The sequence below is a fragment of the Neolamprologus multifasciatus genome, chromosome 14 (assembly GCF_963576455.1).
Source record: "Neolamprologus multifasciatus chromosome 14, fNeoMul1.2, whole genome shotgun sequence".
Classification (NCBI taxonomy): Eukaryota; Metazoa; Chordata; class Actinopteri; order Cichliformes; family Cichlidae; genus Neolamprologus; species Neolamprologus multifasciatus.
This window is the reverse complement of record NC_140452.1, coordinates 12,574,178-12,595,618: the sequence shown is the minus strand read 5'-3', so window position 1 is coordinate 12,595,618 and position 21,441 is coordinate 12,574,178. Positions and strand designations below refer to the sequence as shown.

General features: G+C 39.3%; 1 protein-coding gene across 2 annotated transcripts in view; it reads right to left on the bottom strand.

The window, feature by feature from the left end:
* The window catches only part of LOC146503660 (FRAS1-related extracellular matrix protein 2-like), a 52,687-nt gene that overhangs the window by 20,068 nt on the left and 11,178 nt on the right, over positions 1-21,441 (bottom strand). For both annotated transcript variants that reach the window (XM_085184809.1, XM_085184810.1), the window contains exons 3-6: positions 8,554-8,700; positions 4,984-5,214; positions 2,889-3,014; positions 2,113-2,364 (exon numbers count right to left, since the gene is read on the bottom strand). In XM_085184809.1, the coding sequence (XP_085040935.1) occupies positions 2,113-2,364; positions 2,889-3,014; positions 4,984-5,214; positions 8,554-8,700 (756 nt within the window). The remainder of the gene's footprint in view (positions 1-2,112; positions 2,365-2,888; positions 3,015-4,983; positions 5,215-8,553; positions 8,701-21,441) is intronic.

Sequence of the window (21,441 nt, the reverse complement as noted above, 5' to 3'; positions counted from 1 at the left end):
CTGATATGCATAAGAATATTTTGACTGTCACAAGCCAGAGGCAAAGAGAACATGACAGCAGATAGAGCGCAGACTGTTAATTCTGGTTGTCAGTCTGAGTCGAGTTAATCCTATGATGCCCTGAGCATCCTTTTCTCCTTTTCTCTGTTTGATAATACACCGAGGACTTATAATGTAGGCAAAGGCTGGTGTCAAATTAGCACAGTGACTATTTTTTTGGATATTTTATAATGAGACCTCTTTTGGTGATACGGCAAAGGATTACTTAGGTAAGAGATGAGTTTGTAACAGCTAAGATAACACACGCAAGATGGATAATTTCAAAGCAGAAATTTGCCTTTTACAGCTTTCAGTAATGCACCAGCACAAACATGTTATTCATCAGTTATAAGAAGCTGTGCAGCACTAGAGGACTTTGGTCTTTAGAGATCGCTTCTAAAGCAAACTAAGTTTTCTTATCTTATCCTGTGTGATACCTGTTACAATCCAATTGCTTCATTTGCCACACAACCTGTTTTTTTTTTGTTTTTTTTAAAAGACAAGCAACAGCATTATGAGACTTTTTCAGACAGCCAGTAAAAGACAGATATATTCTTTCTTGATCTCCAATCGGTAGACTCTCTGGTGGTTGTTAAGACATGTATGTCTCATACTGTTAGAGTCAAAGACGTCCATGAAGACTGTGACAGTGTAATTCAATAGCTGCAGTGAAAGAATATCCCTTTGTGAAGCAGGATGGCTGCTGTGAGGACTAACTGTTGTACATACAGTTAAAAATTTCTACCTCACAGTAGCTGTTCTGGCAGTCGATTCAGTACCCACAAGCAGTAGAGGTCAAAATGCCTAGTGCTCACTCTCAGGTTACACCGCACACTGCTACAGTATAAAAACTTTCTAATTTAGTAACTTCCTCCATCCTCAAGGAGGTCAAAGAAACACACTTGAAGCGTGGCTGCCTCAGGTGCCCTGGGAACTGAATGGGCGAAAAAGTCTTTGACACAGATTGAGGCTTTAAACTGAATTGAAAACTGCTGCTGGAGTCACCGTGACACAGGTTCATGCACTTGTTGGCAGTGATTTTTGGCCACGATCTAAAACAAAAACTTTTTTACTTTTTTATTGTCGAGAAATGGAACACTGAATATTTCTGTGCTGCTAAACATTTGAGGTCACAGGTAATGTTATTTCAGAAGCTGTCTAAACTAAAGTCAACAGCGTGAATGACAGGACTCTTATCAAACATAAAAAACATCCGGGTTTGAACGCATTTGAGGTTTCACTAATGGGAAATGAAACTAACTAAAATGAGTAGTAAAAAAAATCTCAGTGAAGCTAACTTTAGCCACACACAAAATAAAGGTAATTTCTCAAGGATTGGCTAAGAGTTTTCTGACTATTAGAATTCTGAATTGAATGTTACATCACATTTGCAATTACATGGTTTCAGATAAATTTTCATTCAAGGGAAGACCCTTCTGCAAATGTGCTGCTTTTTTTTCAGCTGCGGTGTTGCCTGCTTGGCATCATAGAGTCTTGAATTCACAGCAGTGCTTGTGGAGATTGTTGAGCGATAGAGAACTGTGGATAAGGCCATCAGGTGTTGGGGAACAAAGAGGCGTCAGGAAGATATGGGAGACTATCAGACCTCCAGTCTGAGCCTGCAGATATGAGATAAAGGCTTTGCCTTCAGGAAGAAGGATCACACACTCAAATGCTTTCTCTATGAGACACTGGCAGACAAGCACAAACACATACAGGGAAAAAAATATCAAACACACGTTCATATCTATACCAGCATGTTTGCAACCTGCTTATCTCTTTGAATTTATCTTTTGGAATCAGTTTATGCAGTGAAAATTTGCATTTACAAATATTTTTTTAAATTAAAGTCCACAAATAAAAAACACACTGAAGATACAATAAAACTTAGTTAAGGAACAAATTCATGCTGACTTTTTTTTAGGCTTTAATTAGACGTGAAAAAGTGAAGATGAAAAACAGGCAGAAATTGCCTTAAACTGATTCCGCAGTCAAATTTCTTAACCTGCACTGACTATTTGAGACTGGATTGCATTCAATTGCATACTTACGACCAGTGTAATGTAATCTTACCATCATCCATATCAGGAATTATTGTGATTCTCGCCGTGGGAAACTCGGAGCCCAGACAGCCCCCCATGGGCATGCTGAGGGTGACATTGAAGCTCTCCTCGTCTTCGTACAGGGAGTCGTCGATGATGACAATGCGGCAGGATTTTTCTATCTCTCCCTTGTCAAAGCGCAGGATGCTGTGATGGTCCTCAGGCCTGGAGATGTAATCGGAGTAGGACAGCACGGTGGTGGGGATGGTGCCTGTTGCAGAAACTGAGCAGGCAGAAAACAGAATTACGGGAAGAAAAATGACACAACAGTGTACTTTTCGTGACATTAAAGATAATTATTTATGTATGATTTTCATGAACAATGAACCTAAGTTCAAACTAAGCTATAACATAAGGCAGTGCCTTTCGACTTAATGTCACTGTTTAATGAAAACTTTTAATGCAACATTGATCTTCATCAAGTCAAGTCAGTGATTAAAAGCAAATCAGCATATGGCCTTTATTTTTCCTCTAATGCATTAAGTATCACATTGCACCCACTTTTGATGTGCAAGGAGTAAAGTCATTAGCACTCCAGATGTATTATCAATATGACAGCCTTCATCTTCTGCTTTAAAGATGCCATTTATAGATATTCAGCCTCAGCCTAAATTCGATTTCACCGAGAAGAGGTGATCAGACTGAGTACTGAGAACAGGGATCCTTCTGATGTGGAGGACAGCACTAACTCACTCGAGAAATGACACAATTTATCACAAACATTTCAACACAAAGTTATTGTGTTACCTTGCTGGGTGTAACATATGACCATGAGCTCCTGGCTGACATCCCCGCTTCTGCGTACAGGGATAAGCAGCTCACCTATGTCTTCCTCTATGTTGTAGACGGCGGAGGGTATAAACACTGTCGACTCTGTGCGTGAAAAAAAAAAACCCATCAATAAAGATATTAGATCATTACTCTGACACGGTGTTTTGTTATGATTTAAGCTAATTAGCGTCAGAATTGATATGAGGAAATCACTTATGTATGATCTAAGCATGATAAGAATAATCTGAAGTGAAATAAAAATGCACTGGCGATAATGAAAGGGGAAACGCTTCAGAATATCAAAGTATGGTTTTGATTATTTGCATCAAAACCCTTCATTAGACAGACGTGTGCGCTGGGACCAACAACAGCTTTCATTACAGCTCTGCTGATGGTGCTTCCATCGTGTTTTATCAGACACTATTTGTTGTTTATCCGCAGTAAATATCTCACCTATAATTGGCTTCCACAGCATAATAAACAAACAGTTCTGTTTATTGACCTGGTAACTGATGCAGATGAATATGGAATTTGTTACGTGAAGAATTAAGCTGTTTAGAAAATAATAAGCTCGCATAAATAGGCTAGAAGACCTGAAAGTATAACCTTTTGTTTTCCTTTAAAGTTTTACGAGCATCTCTCTATCTATTTCTCTCCATCTCTTAGCCACGTGTGACATTTAGCGAGGTAATGAGTTTTTATCATTTCGGCCATGAAATCCACAGACAAATGGTTTGTATTCTTCTCAGTAAGTGTCATGTTTGGCCACATTGAAAAGCTATTAGAACTTGAGCTGTCCTTTCCCTTCCTATGCAAACAGTTGCATTGGATTATGCGGTTGCTCTTCACCTCTCGTCCCTCTGAGCTATTTTAGTCAGTATGGTCTGAAATTATTTATTTTTCACCGATACAAGTGATTCAATTGGTGCCCTTGGGCTATAAAATTTTTCTGCTCTCAGTTAAAAGAAACATGAAATATAGTTTTATAAGCCCTCAAAGTATATTTGACCTTTAGAGGTTAAAACACATATTAAAACTTTAGAAACCATGAAAAGTGTAATGATATGATAATTGACATGGGCGAATGAAGACGAAGAAGATGTCTGTGCAAGACATGAAGATACAAAAATAGAACTGCAGCTAGATAGCTGTCAGTTTTTTGAAGGGGTTCTTCTTGCTTTTTCTTTGCTTTTTTTTTGGGGGGGGGGGGGGGGGGGGATTGCCCTCCAGAGACACGAGTTTTGCAAAACAAGCTTCACCTAAACACGATCATTAGCTTACACTGTTGACAGCAAATGCTTTGCTTTCACTAGCTGAAGCCCTATGGGATCAGGAGAAACGTAATCCATATTTATATCCACATTTGTATCCTGCAGTTCTCCGTGTCATCTCTGTTACTGACAAGCTGTTTTAAGAAACAGCTCTTCAGTTCTTTAGGCAGTGCCTCGCTCATATTTACAGTACGATAACTTCACATTCAGGTCAGTGCGGCCATCTCTATTTCATATCCCTCTGACACTATGTTACATCTCTAGTGGAAAGAATATACTTTTCTACTTTTTATTGTCTGCCAGTCTTCATTTTTGATTCAAGATAGAGTTAGTTCATCTATAATTTCAGTGTACTTGAGATTAAATGCTACATTTAAAATGCTCTGATGTCTTTTTCCAGACCTTAAATTTCCCAAATTAATCCCCTAAACATAAGCATAGCTTAGAGTTGTGTGGTCAACTTTAACCACTTTTGTGCAGTTTTAGTTTACCTAGTTATCCTGTAAATGCATTATCTCGCTCTTTTTTTTTTTTTGAAATTCCTTTTTCATGTTCCAACTTGCAGAGAAAGGGTGCGTATTATTATGCGTTGCTATGTGGCCAACTAGTTTATCATGGGTGTGATCAACACAACCATGACAACCACGACATTATTTTTTCTCTGCAAAAATGACAGATCAGTGTTAATGTTCAGACACGTGATATCAAACACTCAGTTATATCAAACATTAATGAAAAATGTTCACCGCCCAAAAAAAAGAAAGGAAGGAAGAATCTCTGGAAGTAAAATCAATACTGACCATCATCGGGGTCTAGGATCTCTACAGTAGCAACCTTTGGAAATTCAAGGGCTGCCATCACCGGCTCAGACAAAACAATCTGAAATGTCTCGGACACTTCATACTCCCCGTCTGACAGGATCCTGACCTTCCAGGTGGCTTTGGTCTGGCCTGGGTTAAACTGCACCTGTTTTTGAGATTTCCCCCGGAAATCTTTGTCCTTTTCTGCAGTGCCGTCCTTTGTGCCAATACCTTAGAAAGGGCATTACAAAGTTATTGTTAATTAACATTTGAAAATTCTGTAAAAATGACCTCACCATCTGCCGGCTTTTGTCTTTAATTTTAACATTTGGCTTTGTTAACTGCATGCCCATTTACAAATGTAAATATTTATGTGATTATGAATAGCTATATAAAAGCTGAAAAACCAAACAAACATACAATTAAACTGCTTTTCACCTCCCGTAACACCTGGAAAATCTCACACCCCAGTTGGTCTAACACAACAATATCTGTCCATATCCAGGGTGCAGTTTCCCGCCACCATTCTTTGAGATGATCATGGTGGAAATAAACACCATTATCCCTCATGTCAGCCCAGCCTCAGCAGAAGTGGTTGGAGGCTGACTTGCACTGTCTGACCTTCAGCATGAGAGCTGTTTGATGGACCTTACAGTCACTACTGCTGTGACACTGGCTGGATGCCTGTTGAGCAGGAGCGCTGAAGCTGGTGAAATGTCACACAGCCTTTCCATTGTGTTTGCTAACTGGCTACACAACACACAGCAGGGTTCTGGCAATAAATGAAAAAAAAAAAAAAACCTAAACAAAACAAGAAAGTCCTGCGAGCTGCTGTAAATGCAGAAAACCATAATATCACTGGAAATTGAACCTTTGGGATTACAGGATTTTTTTTAAAATACTGAGCAAGATAGAATTAGAAAAAAACCCAATTTCATGTAGTGTTTTTAAATGAAACTAATAAAGTAAAATGAGCGGATACAATGAAAAAAAAAGGTTTAGTGGATCCTGAAATATCGTCAACATTCAAAGAGTATGAAAAGAGACACAATGATGTACTGTTAAGTCAATCTCCTTCAAGCTGGATTGGTTGGTCCCATTCACAGCGGTCACTCTGAGCCTTCGCAGCAGCTGTGCTCACTGTACCCTCCTAACTGGTGTGAACTGCACTGTGCACATTGGTTAGAGATGAAGCAGCCCATCCTTTGGGTCCTCAGATCAGTGTTCACTCATGCAGGGTTAGGCAAGATAAAATATGCTGTCTTCACTTGAAGGCACTGACCTAAGATCAGGTTGTATTTTATCACAATACCAGGGCAGAGAGTCTGAGGTGCCACATTGCTCTGGTGGCCTGCTTATGCCAGTAACAGTTTGCTACTTTTGCTCTGCTATCCCCACCACAGCAGAGGAGGCAGGAAACTATAAATGATCCCTGTAATGACATGAATGCTCTGGGATTTTTTATGTTTTCCGTTATAAGGAAGGACACTAACTTTCTAAGACAGGATATTTGTTGTTACGTGTGTGCCTGGAGGCGGAATAGTGCAGAGATGTTGAAGCACCAGAATAACTGATGAATAAAATGAAAATAGATATTTTTAACCAAAAAATATAAAGTTCTAAATTGAAACCAATGGCAAGTGCTACAGCAAACCTTGTCATGGATGTTATTGTTGAGCGATGTCAATAAGGTTGTCTAAATGTCTGATGAACTTGAGGCTACCTATTTTTCTTTTTCATGGCTAGAAATTAAAAAACAGAAAATCCGTCCAGGACTATTTGGTCAGACAACAATAGAAGAGAAGATTGCAAATGTAAAGATATGGGAAACAGAGACCATAAAAGCATTAATGATATATATTCAGTAAGAGAAACTATTGCTTTTAGTTCTCGTAATTTTTTCTGGGTATCATAAAAGCACAATGGCAAGCTTTGCCTGTACCTGTCTACAGAGAGGTACATCATCGTCTCCCGTCCATTATCATCCACCTTAATGCTGCAGCAGTAACAAGAAAACTTGTTTTTTAAAACCTTAGCACGCAATACCAATAACACAACAGCAATTTTGGACATAATGCGAGCCTTGTTTTCTTTAGGCAATGAAAACAGTGCATCCAAAGTTCAAAGGAGAACTTCTTTAATTGATAATGAAGTCATTAATAAATCAGCACCAGTGCTCCAGAAAATCAAAGCAAACAGCAACTATTTGATTGTTTGCCCAACCTCCTTATAAACAATATTTTACTTTGTTGTTTAAAATCATCCCGCAGACAGATCACTATGGGGTTACCACACACACACAATCAGTTTTGCATCTTTTGTTCTGCATCTTATCAACGTGAACAGGAAAATTACATTAATTCTTGTTATAAGTTTTAGATTTACTTCTTACTCTGAATCCTTATCTACCACATGTATCGCATCTTGACTGCATGGTTTCTCCTCCTCCTTTTCTCACTCTACTGCACCTCTCTAATAAGCGCAAAAGGCCATAAAATAACATTACATAACATATACATTTTATGGCATTTAACTTTATAATATAAAGATATTATATTTTTATTTCACTGAGTCCCTAAGGTAGAGCAGTTATGCCGTGCAGTGTGAGACACTGTAAAGGTCAGTAAAATTTGCATATCCCCTCAGAGATGTTTCATTAGTCTTGGGGCTCTTGAGCGTACGAAGTTGCAGGGACGGTACAGTAAATGATCCTATGGGGTTTGACCTTCAGCATGAGGCCATTTAATTACACCTCATCTTTATGGACAGAATAAATGGCAGCACTAAAACAGGCTACTAGTGCCAGCAGTAAGAATTCCTGCCACTCATAAATGCTTACAGCAGCTCTTTTTTTAAAAAACAAAACAAAACAGTGTTAATGGTTATTGCTCGTTTAGTTCTGTACACTAGATTGCCTCGACTAACATTTGGAGTGGCACCTCTCCATAGGCTCTAACTTCAGCTGACCTTTCTCATGAGCATGCAGAGTCCCTGAGGGAACATCCTCTGCTATTGTGTGACTGGAACATAAATACCGTCCAGAAAAGAGAGGTAAAAGGTCACGACCCGTGTGACCCTATTGGCTATCTAGGCCAGCTTTGGAATTGTCCTGAAATATAACAAAGCGCGTTCGTGTGGGCTTTTGAGTTGGTGAATGCTGGACGATACGGTGGCCTGCGACACTCAAGTAAACAGACTTAAACAAACAGGTGTTGAGAAAGTGAATATCTTCCAACAAGGGCTATATGTTTGCTTCCCTGTGTATTTGAATTTAACTGCAAAACAACTTAACAGACTCTGTGGAATTTGGTGAGTTAATCTTTAGTTAATCCCGGAGCGAAGCAGCAAGCAAATCATCAGTGGTTGACCAAAGAATGCATAAAGTATTTCACAAACATGTAACATGTTCAGCATTTATTCCTTTACTATTTTGAAAATATCCAGAATCAGAAAATGGGGAAAGTTTTTTGTTAAGATAAGATGAACATATTCAACTCCTCTCATTGCTTTTTGGTAACATTTAAGATGAATTAAGGACATTTTAAGTGACTTGATGTAAAATCTGCTTACTGATGAATGATGTCTCTCCCAGGTAGCCCCTCTTCTTCAGCACCACCTCCAGGAACTTGGCCTCCTCGTTCACAACGTAGTGTTGTTTCTCTAAGGAGATCCAAGCCCAGTTCAGACGGAACTGTTGGTTCTTCAGTTTGTTGCCGCCTGTTACAAAAATAAAAAGTTTATTTTTTTTCTTCATAAAGGACTACTGAGAAATCCTAATACAGAAACACAGAAGAAGACGAATTAAAAACCCTAACCAGGACTAAATGGTCCAAAAATGGGCACATCATTTTGATTCAGAGGTGATACAGAAATTTCAATACCCTCTATTAGGATGGGTTCTTGGATACCTCCAGGTTTTGACTTTGACTTCTAGCCTGTTCTTAGTAAGGGCTGTGCACACTGCACACCCCCCATGCGGTGTGCACAGCCCTTACGCAAAAGGAAGACAACTTGTGCCATCTAATTGCTTCATTTCTGATTAAGATAAAAGGTGTCTGTTTCTTGTCTGAACTGGTTTTTTTCCTCCATGCCTTTTGAAGCTGCACTCAAAGCGCGACGTTATAGTCCTGGAGGGCACGTCTGCAACTATTTGACCGTAAAGACTCAAAGCAGAGCCACATAGACAGGCATCAAACGCAGATACACAAACTCTGGCAGACCAAAATGGGCACACATGCACGCACGGACTCATACAGGAACGCATTTTAATATGGTCGTTTCCAGTGCAATGGCTGGGAGTCTAAATAATGAAACACAGGTTAATAAAAAATCCAAATGCATCCACCAGACTGCACAGTTAAATTGTCTGGCTGGTGCTGTAATGGTTGAGGATGGTGAGATGGAGATGCATGAGCCACAGAACATTTGGCAGTTCAGAAAGTAGTGAAATAAAAGTGAAATTGTCAGGAGGGTGCCGGGACATTGTTCAGAGATTTTAAAGTGCTGCCTTTGCAGATGTTAGGCACAACTGAGAGTCTCAGCTCCTCCCCATTCTCGTCGGTACAGCCAGTAAATCTGTCACGTCCAGCAGACCACTCTGCTGTGTCCATTTCCTTCCTAACTGTGAAGGGTAAAACCTATATACATTCACCCTGGGTGTTTTATTATGTGTGAGGGTGCATGCATTATGAGGTTCGGTGACTCTGTGCATGCTCGAGTGGGTGCGCGCACATATTAAATATTCTCTGCACCTGTTACTTTGGGTGTTATTGTACATGTTTTCTCGCACTGAGCAACACCAGGCCTTTAATACCCATGTGTTAAATACCCATTTGATGGGCATTAACTGCTTGAAAGTATAAAAAGTCAGTGTGATGCATGAGGACAAGTAGCAAAAAAGATTTCTTTTCCCCTCATCTCATAGAAAACTCGTTGTATTATTTATGTCATTAAAATATAATGAACACACTGATTTACTTTGATGTTTTCAACCAGACAGGGTGTTTAAAGCTAAGAAGATAAAGAATGCAGTAAAATCCGAAAGAAGACAGAAGACAAAACAAGACAGATGCCGAGGTTCCTTAAAATTACAGATCCAGATGGAAAGGACTGAACTGTGAACCTTGAGTAGAAAGCAGATTTTCTCTGCCCATAACAGAGTATTTATTTCTCTGTTTGACAACAGGCATATCTAGTTGACACACAACTTCAAAGCATGGCTGTTTCTCACCTCGTTCTGATTCAGAATCACGTTTTAAAAGTTTATACTTTCAAATACTGTGGATTTCCCTCTGTGTTTAAATTATACTTAAATATGAAAATTGCAGCTACCTAATATTGATCAAAAGGTCTATCTGGCAGTGTAATAACATTTAATCATTTTTCAATGCTAGCATTCACTCGTTTGTCTGCTCAGGCACCATGTCATTGTGTCACTTTTCTGTTTTAGTAGGCAAAGCCACCGGTGCTGATGACAAGATCAAATAGCTCACAAGGTAAGTGCAAAACATTTGCACCGCATTATGACAAAATTTCCATCACTGATCTCAAGACACAAATGACAATTCCAGAGTGAAAAGCTGTTTGGGAAGTCAGTGTGGCGTTAAATTTGAACTAATAAAATCAAGCTGTTCAGCTCTGTTATGCTTCTCAGTACACTAGCAGTACAAAAAACAACATCATTTAAAATATAAAATTCTGTGTGCAGAGAAAACATGCTTTTAAAGAAAAATATTGCTGGCAACATACATCAAATATTACATGTGTAACACATAACTTTTATTAAGTGACAGTACAACATCCTATGGGAACCTGACGCACATTCTTGAGGTCTACCACAGTGTAGGCTTTCTGCTTCCTGTGTGTTCCGCATTATTCTTCTGGAGACAGGCGACCTATGTATGACAGGGCTTCCCTACACTATTTGGATTAAAGCCAGCAGCATGTCACTCATGCCACCAATAAACACTGTGTGTGTGATCTCTGAGCTGTGGCGCCTGTTCTCCACGGAAGCAATGGAAGCAGAGGTTTTGGCTATTCTTCTGCCACCATTTGTTTATCTGAACCTTACATTAGATAGAGTCTATGTAGGTATAGAAAATGAAGGCAACAGATTATTTGCACACTAAAATATTCAGATAGAGAGTGGAACAGAATATAGTCAGATGCACACCAATTCATGTTCTGTTTTGCATAAGTATTCACATGACACTCAAAAAAGTGCCTACACAACAAACCGAGCCTCAAGGAGAATTTTCTTCCCTTCGATTTCAGGATCACTCCCATTAAACACCTGTTCACCTTCAACGTCATTCACAAACATGAATAAGCTCTATTAATTATTCCCTTTCCCTATCCATAAGAGACCGAGGACGACACAGCACTGACCCGCACTCTCAAACATCAGAAGAAAAATATTTATGTTCACAGTTTATACCAGAGTATATTATAGGTAGAGTCCCAGAATGACATTAGAAAACGTTAAGTTTAGTGTTCCTCAAGGTCTTGTTAAGCTTTAGTATGGGCTTCAGGGAGTGGAGGTGCTCATTTCCAGAAGACCACTTCACTCCCCTAGATTTCTTTCTAATTAAGATAAGCAGGGGTTGGACTAATTCCACTTCAAAGAGGCCCAAAGGAAAACATCCAAGTTAATCTTTAACTTGGTCTCACAGTAGTGAGACAGAATTTAGTGAATATCTGAATCACTTATGTTTGGGTCTGCTCCGCAGTGCTAGTCTTAGATTTAATATTACACCATGTTTCCACATTATCCTTATTTTTCCTGGATAATCTTAATGAATTCACCGGATTGACAAACTGCCTTTGCTCTGTCTTTGTTAGTTTCACGCTATGCCTTTAAGCGCTGGCAGCGGATGTCACTCTAAATATTAGAGATAACTGTCAGACTCTGCAAACAAGCACTTAACTACAGCCAACCTCATACATGAACCATCTGACAAACCCTCTTGTACAGTTCATGTAGCTGCTGTCCGTTCACATAGTGGATGCGCGATGAAGGACAGAAGCCTTTTGAGTGGGGCCAAAGAATGTGAGAGGCTGCACTGTGCCAACTTACAAAATGGTCTCCTCCCTGCATACATGTTGCAGTCAGCCCTTATTTGGTCACCGTCAAGCATTGCAGGCCAGAGTGCCCCATGGATTCAGCCAGGCAGACAGATAGGCGGCTCTTTGCCCACAGAGTTGCACTGCGCTGATTATGAAGGATAAACTGGGACTAACTGATGAATCCTTTTAGACTCAAAAGACAAAATGTATCTAAAAATACATGTACTCTAAATTCACTGTCATGTAATGGAATAGACTGGCATTTATACAGTGCTTTTGAGGTGTTGCTGAGCAATTTACACTATAAGCCACATTCACCTTTTCACTCATATTCATAAGGCATTTTATTCTGTATATTTAAGCACCAGCTGTGTCTATCTTACATGCACGTGGCTAATTTATAATCTAAGATGCAGATTTTGGAAGAAGAAGCCAAAGGACCTGAGAGAACTCCAAAAGGGACATGGGGAACATGAAACGTCAACACAGACAGTCTGTGCTAATCAATCCTCCTTCTCTTTCATTCTGCACATTTCAGCACTGCATAGCTCAATAACTAATTGTGCACCAAACCTGCACAGTAATTTAAGTGTTTTGGTTTGTTGTGTTTCAAAGCTTTCGAGTGCAATTAGACTCCACTACAAGAAAAAGCCACAAGAGCTTTTCAATTTATTTATTTATTTTTAATTTATTAATAAATGCATGAAAGAACTTGTAAAGTATAACTTCACAGCTCTGTACAGCTATCAGAGACTGAAGGCAGAGCATGTTTCAGTGCAGAATAACATTTTATTTGACTTTTATGCATTTATATGTTGGAGAAAAGCCAAGAAATAGATATTCAAGGAATGAGTTCAAATGTATTTCATATGCAGATGTTTCCAACGACAAACTCTGCTTCAGTGTTGCACAGATAATGTTTTTCTACACTTCATTTGTTTGCACTGGTGTGGATAACAAAATGATGTTTCCATACCTGCAGTGCAAGACATAAAGTCTCCTAAAGCAATTTGCTAAACCAAATTCGTTCATACTATTAATCAGCGCCTCTAAAACATTATCATGCAGTCCTATTTTTCTTAAATCACCAGCAGCAAAAAGAAGAAAGAAAAAAAAACAATTAAAAAAAAAAACCCAACTACTGTTCGTGCCATCTTTTAATTAGCATCAAAAAAATGTCCGTAAGTGTTAATCAGTCTGTCTATTCAACATGTGGATCATTAGCAAGACACCCCATCTAATGATCAGGCTGCCATCAAGCTTTGAGGTAATTGGCTACATTTGGTGAATATTCATGTTACACTGAAAATTGCTTTGAATAATTTGGGTTGCTTTCTCAATCTTACAGGTAGGTTAAAATTTCATCAGGATCCAATGTGTCCTCACAGATGTAATCATGCTATTTAGGGTCTCTAGTGTGTAATCGATTTTATGCATCCAGGGTTTTAGCAATTTTAGTATAATCGTCTTTAATGAATTTGCATAACGGAGGCAATATCGCCTTTGAGAACATATAAGTCATGAGACAAATCAATACCTAATTTTCTTTCAAAGAAACAGCAATGGTTAATTTCTGCAAACATGTTATATAATCTTCTCCTATAAAATGACCTTTGCCTTGAGGTCCATAGTGTGTGAGACAATACCAGCATACTTTTCACCTCTCCAATTAAGGGAAAAGGGATTTAATAATCCTGTTGAAGGAAAAAAAGCACATGGCAGAGTAGAGAAAGAGAGAGAGAGCGATAAGGTCTAATCTCCCTAAGCCTTGTATGCACAGTAACGAGTGGGGAGCTTGCCATGGCTTGAAAGATTTAGAATGGTTATGATTTCACAGGTCCTAAACCCTTTTCTATAAGCACAGACTTTCAGGGAACTGGTCTGCCATAAATCTGGCCACTCCAGCAGCGTCCCTTCTGGCTGCTGTTGCCTCTGTGTCCACTCCAACACACGGTGGTCACTCTGGGGCAAGATTTGTGAATGTTGAAAGAAAGGCGAGAGGTGCTTTTGTACAAAGGTGCCAGGTCAGAGAGCCATGCAAGGCTTAAAGCAAGCAATGCTTTGCTCTCAGTAGGGAAAGTTCTTCAAGATTAACATCTGAACCCAAAGGTGATTAAATTCTCAGAGCTCTTTCCAAATTTGAAGTGTAGCAGTTAGAATTACCTGTCCTTAAAGTCAATGTCTCCTTACTGCATTACATCTCTGCTCTGAGACTTTATGGGGTGACAACTATAACTATGTTGGCTATGATTGGATTACACTTAAAGGCATTTTTTTTAGGTTCATAAAACATTTTACAAAATCAAAACAGAATCAAATTATCAGCTCCTCACAAGAATCAGAAAATTAAAAAAAATGTTCTACCCAGCATCTGCAGAATGAAATTCAAAACACTTAACATCATGATTTCAATACTCTCTTCTACCCTGTTCTTGACACTAAGGATCCTTTTAAGCAGTCATCCTGTTTACACTTTTTGATTCCTAATTGCAGCACCAGGTTGTTGTGGAAACTGCACAGTGAGCCACTCGCATGTGTAAAAAGGCAATGAGCAATTCCCAGAGCTCCTATTTCAGACGAGGCTCCTTTATTCATCCCCAGGAAAGAAATGTGGCAGAGGAAGTACAGTTCAATGTGACTGTAGGGAAAGGTCACCCATTCCCTGGGAATCTTCTTCACACTCCAGTGTCTTCACACACAGCCACAAATGATGTCATTTGTGGGTGCAGATATCACAAAGATACATGAGAATAACTGGTGAGAATACATTTATGAAATAAAAACATCCGTCGTAAAACGTCTACTGCATTTCCAGTTTCAAAGTCACAAATCCGCCTGTATAAATTCAGATCATTTATACATTTATATGTTGGAAGTTATGTTGACAATTAATTAAAATCTAACATCCATCTTACAAATGAAATGTTAGCAAATTATCACCATCATTTAAAGGTTTATTAGTCTCAAATATGTAAGTTCATAAATTATTTACCAAAACATTTAAAGAGTTATCAAGTTAAGAGTATAGACTTGCATGGGCAGCTCCAATTTCCAGTTATCCTGACAATTGACAAATGTACCGTTTCTAAAATTTACAAACCACTGACATCTCATACTGCAAATGAAAACATTCAGGCTTTTTATATTCAATCCTATTAGCCTTGGGAGGAAATATTAGTTCAATTAGAATATTTCCAGAAATCTTAAGAAGCAGCATGAGCCAACTCTGCAGTGCATGTCTGCACTTTGCGATTTTACAACATGGGGCATTGTGCCAAGCACTCAAGGTGAGGACTTATTTCTATATTTTTAGAGGTACTTTTTGTGTTTAGCCATGTTGACAGGAAAGTAAAACAGACAGGAAAGTGAGGACACCCAGGCTGCTGCAGTAGTCTTTCAGCATATGGGTGAGCTATACCATTGCCCAGGACCTCTATCATGGCTTTACGGCTAATATTTTCTATATTTTTCTTATATTTGATGAAAATACAGTACTTAACAAGATCACGATCAACATAGATTTTAAGTTATAAATTTCAATATATAAAGATTTAACAAATGTTTAAAGATTTAACCATGAAAGTTAATACACAGGGCATTTAAAGTGCATCACATTTCTGAAGGATATCTCTTTCCAAAAGAGGTATCAAAGCCTCTTCTGAGGGCTTTGTATATTTTGATTGTATAGGTGAGCTCAGACAAAGTATTCATTGATTGCCCTTGAATAGCATTCCAGCCTGTCGAAGAGGACGTGGCCTCGAGTGTCTTAATTAACAGTCAGCCACACGGTTTACGGAGCAAAAGCCTGAACTCTCAATAGCAAGGGAAGTTACAACAAAAGGCTGAATTAGCAACTACAGGGCTTTTTTTTCAACATTCACAAGTTAAGGTCACAGTGGATTTCAGATCAGGAGTTCTTTGCTCATTACCAGTCAATTATGTACAGTATGAACACCGTGGCGCATAAGCTGCTGAGGTAGATGTGCAAATCTTCTGTGACCTGCTGAAAAAAGCTGCGTGAAGTGAAGCTGGTGCCAAAAAATTTTTTAGCAACCCTTTGAGTTTTGTTTATATGGACTTATTGAAAAAAAAACACCTTTCCAAATAGCATGCTGTAAAGAATACAAGAATAACATGCCTTTTGAGCATATCTTAGCTAATAAATAAACATTTTTAAGTCATTTCAGAGGAAAGAACCTCAGGCAGAACAAAACGTGTCTGCCTGAGCTTACATTGTTACAGGTGCATATGCAAAATGTATCCCAATTCTCAAATACTGCTGGCAACTGAACAGAAGAACAAAGGTAGCGAAATAACAAGGAGGCACAAGGCTAAGTGCGAATATGGGAGGGAAAACAAAGAAACATAAGGATGCAGGAAGACAGGAGTTGACAAAGAGAGGGGGGGCATGCTTTTTCTTGACCCTTGAATGCTCAGTGTTTGCTCTCTTGTCAGACCGAATAATGGTGGACTGTTTGCTGAAAGCAGCAGCGTGAGACCACAGAATAAAAAAACCCATCCCAGTCCCCCAGACTCATGCGCTCCATACTAATAAAGCCGGGCATTTCTCGAGTCTGTTGGGCCGGCCTCCATTGGCTTCGGCTATAACAACATGTTTCAGCTGCATTTCACAGTTGTTACTTGCAAATCCTCGCATGTAGTAAAGCGTTTGCCTTGGAGCGAAATGCTCCCTAAAAAGCTGAAATGGTAATTCCTAAAGAAGTGTTAAATAACTGTTGGCCCTTTGTTTATGATGGATGAAAAGAAGCCATTGAGTAGAACTGTGCAAACCTGCATTTTAAAGATAAGCGTGCTGTTCTGCATTCATGAAAAGAGCGAAGAAAATGTCTAAGGACTTAGTGTTGTTATTGTCTTCTCCTTTTAATATTGGACTGAAGATTAGTCTGTGCAGCAGAACAAGCTCTGGGTTCAAAAATATTTGCTGGCATGTTAAAAGAAGAGTACTTCTAAGGATGCCTGCAATATTTAATTTAGGCAATCAAATGTTTGTTTTTTTTTTTTTTCTGGCCTTTGAATCATTGTCAAAATAGCTTCTGGAAATCTTTGTTGGCGACAGTGAACCTTATGATATGAAAACCAACTTCTGGTACAAAGTCAGATACACTCTTGTCGTTGCATGGATGAGTTCTGTGCTGCAAGACTTCTATTCGGAGTATACCACATTGCATAATACTATCATTTAAATTGATTCTCTTCAGAGACCACTGTGTTGTAGGGAGCACAATTACCTGGCATCCCATGGAATGGAATAAAGTAATGCGATGTAATGAATCTGAATATTTCTCAGAATGAAAACTATTAGACATGAAGGACAAGAGATGAATGTTGGAGTTACAAGAGAGCAGAAATGTCATTCTTACCTTCAGATTGCTTTGTTAAATTTAACAGTCACACTGAATATCCTTTAAAACATTATCACCTCTTTTTAAAGTTGAAATTAAATCTGCACCTGATGTTTCGAAGCTTTAATCGCACCAAATGTTCTGCTCATACATATGACTTATTAACCACTGATCACATTTGAAGTAATGTTTGGTGGCGAGGGTAGTGGCTTTGGCCAGTCGCCTGAAAAAATAAGCAGTAAAATGCAACCTCTTTACCAGACTGCTCAGTTGTCTCAACTTGCTTCCTTTGGCCTTTATTTCTGTCTCTTGTCCCATTTTCTTGCTAATATGTAACTCTTCACTTCACTCCAAGCTCATGTGCTGGAAAACCAAGATAAGCCCATGCATGGTCTAGTTAATTTCTGGCAGCAAGACATTCCTGAGTTTTCTTAATGGGGGGAAGGGTTCATCTGAGTGCTGGACATTTCCACGGCTGTCTTTGAATTATTTTTGTGCTTCTCAAACTGATATAAGCCAAAACAAATTTTAGAAAATGCAATGTAAGACAAATAACTAAGAATTGATTCACATATCAAATGCAACTTTTGGTGGGACGTATTACTTGACCAGTAGTGAAAAAATACTGACATGCACTGCCTTCAGCTCTGTAAAAAAATATAAGAGAATAGATGAAGTGAGCGACAGGAATGTTCTCTGAATTAAATAACCGTAGTTTGAGGCTGTCATACATTCCTTGAAATGGAGAGAAGCTTGATACTTACTGACTACATAGCATTTCTTCACGGCTAATCAAATCTATAGCAAACTCTAAATCATTTATATTCATATGTCGATCCAGCTGAATTCATACAGAGTTTACCTACTACATTTGCGCTCTCGCACCTTGTCAACACAGGCAGTGTTTAGAGAGTGAAGTGCACATCAGCACATTCATGCCGTCGCTACAGGCGACAGGAAGCAGCTTGACGCCTTGCCCTCACCAATACAGGGACCAACAAAGCACTTCAATCTTTCATCTCCTATGACTACCCACCTCCCAATCCATTTCTCCACACGATGACTCCTCATATCCTGAGTATCAGGCTACACTTATAGAAAGGAGGTGATGGTGAGTGGGAGCTTGATCAGAATCCCCAAAAGGTTTCATCAGCACCTTTCATGAGACGAGAGCCCAGAGACACACTCCTACCATGTGTGAAAATAAAAACCTTCTCAAGTGAGTCTGTGTCTAAATGCGTATCATCTTCAGTTCCTCTCTACTGTATATATTTCCCTTGCATATTTGTATACTAAACTTCTTCTTCTTCTTCTTCTTTCGGGTGATCTGCCTCCTCCTCACCCTGTCCCTAATATCCTCTTGTGTCACACCAACGCTCTGCACGTCCTCCTTCTACTACATCCTTGAATCTTCTCTGTGGTCTTCCACTTTGCCTCCTGCCTGGTGGTTCCATATTCAACATATTGTGTCCAATACATCCACTATCACTCCCCTGCACCTGTCCAAACTATCTCAGCCTTGCCTCTCAAACTTTGTTTTCAAACCACTCGACCTGAGCTGTCCCTCTGATGCACTCATTTCCAAAGCTTGGCCTCCTGTCTTTTCATTAGTGCCACTGTCTCTAAACCAAACATCTACCATCAGACCATCCTTTTCACTGTTGCTTCTAACCATCACAAATCACAGCTGACACTCATCTCCAGTCACTCCACCATGCCAATACGCTCTTCTTCACCTCTCGTGTACATGGTCTGATTTGGATAGCTGACCTCACCTATTTAAACTCATCCACGTTCATTATTTCTACTCCTTGTAGCGTCACTGTTACATCCGTCTCTCTCGCTCTCATTCACACATATGTATTCTGTCTTGCATCTACTACTTTTCATTCCTCTTCTCTCCAGAACATACCTCCACCTCCGCAGGCTCAGTTCCACCGTGCCACTACTCTTGCTAGGCCTGTGCGATATGACCAAAATCTCATATCCCGATATAAGACATCTATCGTCCGATAACGATATAAATCACAAAAATGTAACATTTTCTGTAAATTCTGTGAATCTCGGGCAGCTCGTCTTGCGGGAAGTGTTTCCAGGAAGTGTCCAGTGTTTTAACCGATGTATGAAACTATACATTTTTAGACATAAGTTGTAATGGCCGCCGTTTTTTTTGTGAACATTTATTACACGGCGTGCTGCGGGGAAAAGCCTGTTCTAACTTTTGAGTCTAAGGTTTATTTTTTAGCACCTGCCGGCTTTTTTACTTCTCATCTGTAAACAATCTGCTCTTTCACATGATTCAATTTATTTTGAAAAATCTCAACAGGATCTTGAGCTTTATTGTGAAAGGTTTATGTGGAACATAAACAAGCGGACACGCGATGGTGTTACCGTCGTTGTTGCTAACCACATACCGTCGTTGTTGAGCTTTATTGTGAAAGGTTTATGTGGAACATAAACAAGTGGACACGCGATGGTGTTACCGTCGTTGTTGCTAACCACAACGCATAAAAACAGGCGCTTGTCCGTCCGTAGTGTAGTTATATTAAATATAAGAGAAAGAGAGAACTTTAAGAAATTAATATAGCCACTACAGTGACCATCAAAACCATGAGAAACATATTGCCGTAAATAGTTTATTTTGTGACACCACGAAACAAACGATAGCGTAAAATGAAACGATAGACGTTTTTATATCGTCATCCGATATATATCGTTATATCGAACAGCCCTAACTCTCGCTACAAATTACAATCTCATCTGCAAACAATATAGTCCAAAGAGACTCCTGCCTGACTTCATCTATTAATCTGTCTATCACCAGTGCAACCAATCCGTGATGTATTCGCACCCCTAACTTGAACCCCTCTGTCCCTCCTCAATAATATGCTGATGATATCACAATAAAAGAAGATGGTGTTGTTTCTGCTCTACATCACAGCACTCTAATCAAAAGAGACAACAGCTTGAAATCAAAGACAAAGCCGTTATCAATTAAACTGTAGCTGATGCCAAGCATCTTGATGAAACATTTTAGCAGTGCCAGCCTCATCTCTGATTATGAAATCAGACAGCTGGCCCAGTGATGGAAAGACGGTCAATGCTTTGTGTACGCGAGTGTGAACGTGCATGAAAAATGTGTACAAAGGAGGTGCAGCGTGCAAAGGGCTCCAATCATGAAACTCAAGTATAGCTGGAGAGAGTTGTGACACACTACAGCCTCAGCCCAGCTGTCAGTGGCTTATCATGCGGCAGGGCGGAGAGGAGCAGCTCTGGTCCACTGCTGGGATTCAGGGGCCAGAAACACATTATCCAGAGTGATTTTTCAAAAGTGAACAAAAGCTCTACTCCTGTGAAAAGAGAGTTGTTACAGCAGCAACTGTAGCATCACAAACACTCAGATTCCCTGCTGTTTGTCAAAACAGTCCCATCGGGCGATTTCATGAGGCCAAAAATCACACAGGACACATCACAGAGCATGAAAAGAAAGTGATATTTTATATTGTGACATAATAATGCAAAATAAATTCCTGAATAGTTTAATTTGATCTAAAGTTTATTTCCTTTTTGTTCTGCCCCTGTTATATTTATTTTAAGTATGACTCAATTTGTCTGGGGCCGTCCTAAAACCCGATGACACAAACTTTAACCCTTTTTTCCACATAATGGGGATTTTCACCAGAGGAATCTCAGTTCTGCTAGACTGATAACCTAAGGCAGTAATGACGACACACATCATCATTTGGAGAACAAGCCTGGGCCTGAGGTTTCTATACTTTTGGGAATTTGCCTTTGTTTTGTTAACCTTGGCAACATACACTTTGGCAGCACATGAAGACAGAGAGAGCAAAGTCATCAAACAGGGTTTTTCCCTTCTGTTTTCTAATGGGAAAATTAAAGCAGATCAGAATAAATCAGTAAGTTCCCTAGATGTTTAAGCAACAAATCACCCACATTCTTTGCTGTAATCAGCACAAACGCCACAATGAAAAATAAATGTGATATTGTCACGGCTGCTCCAAATCATTAT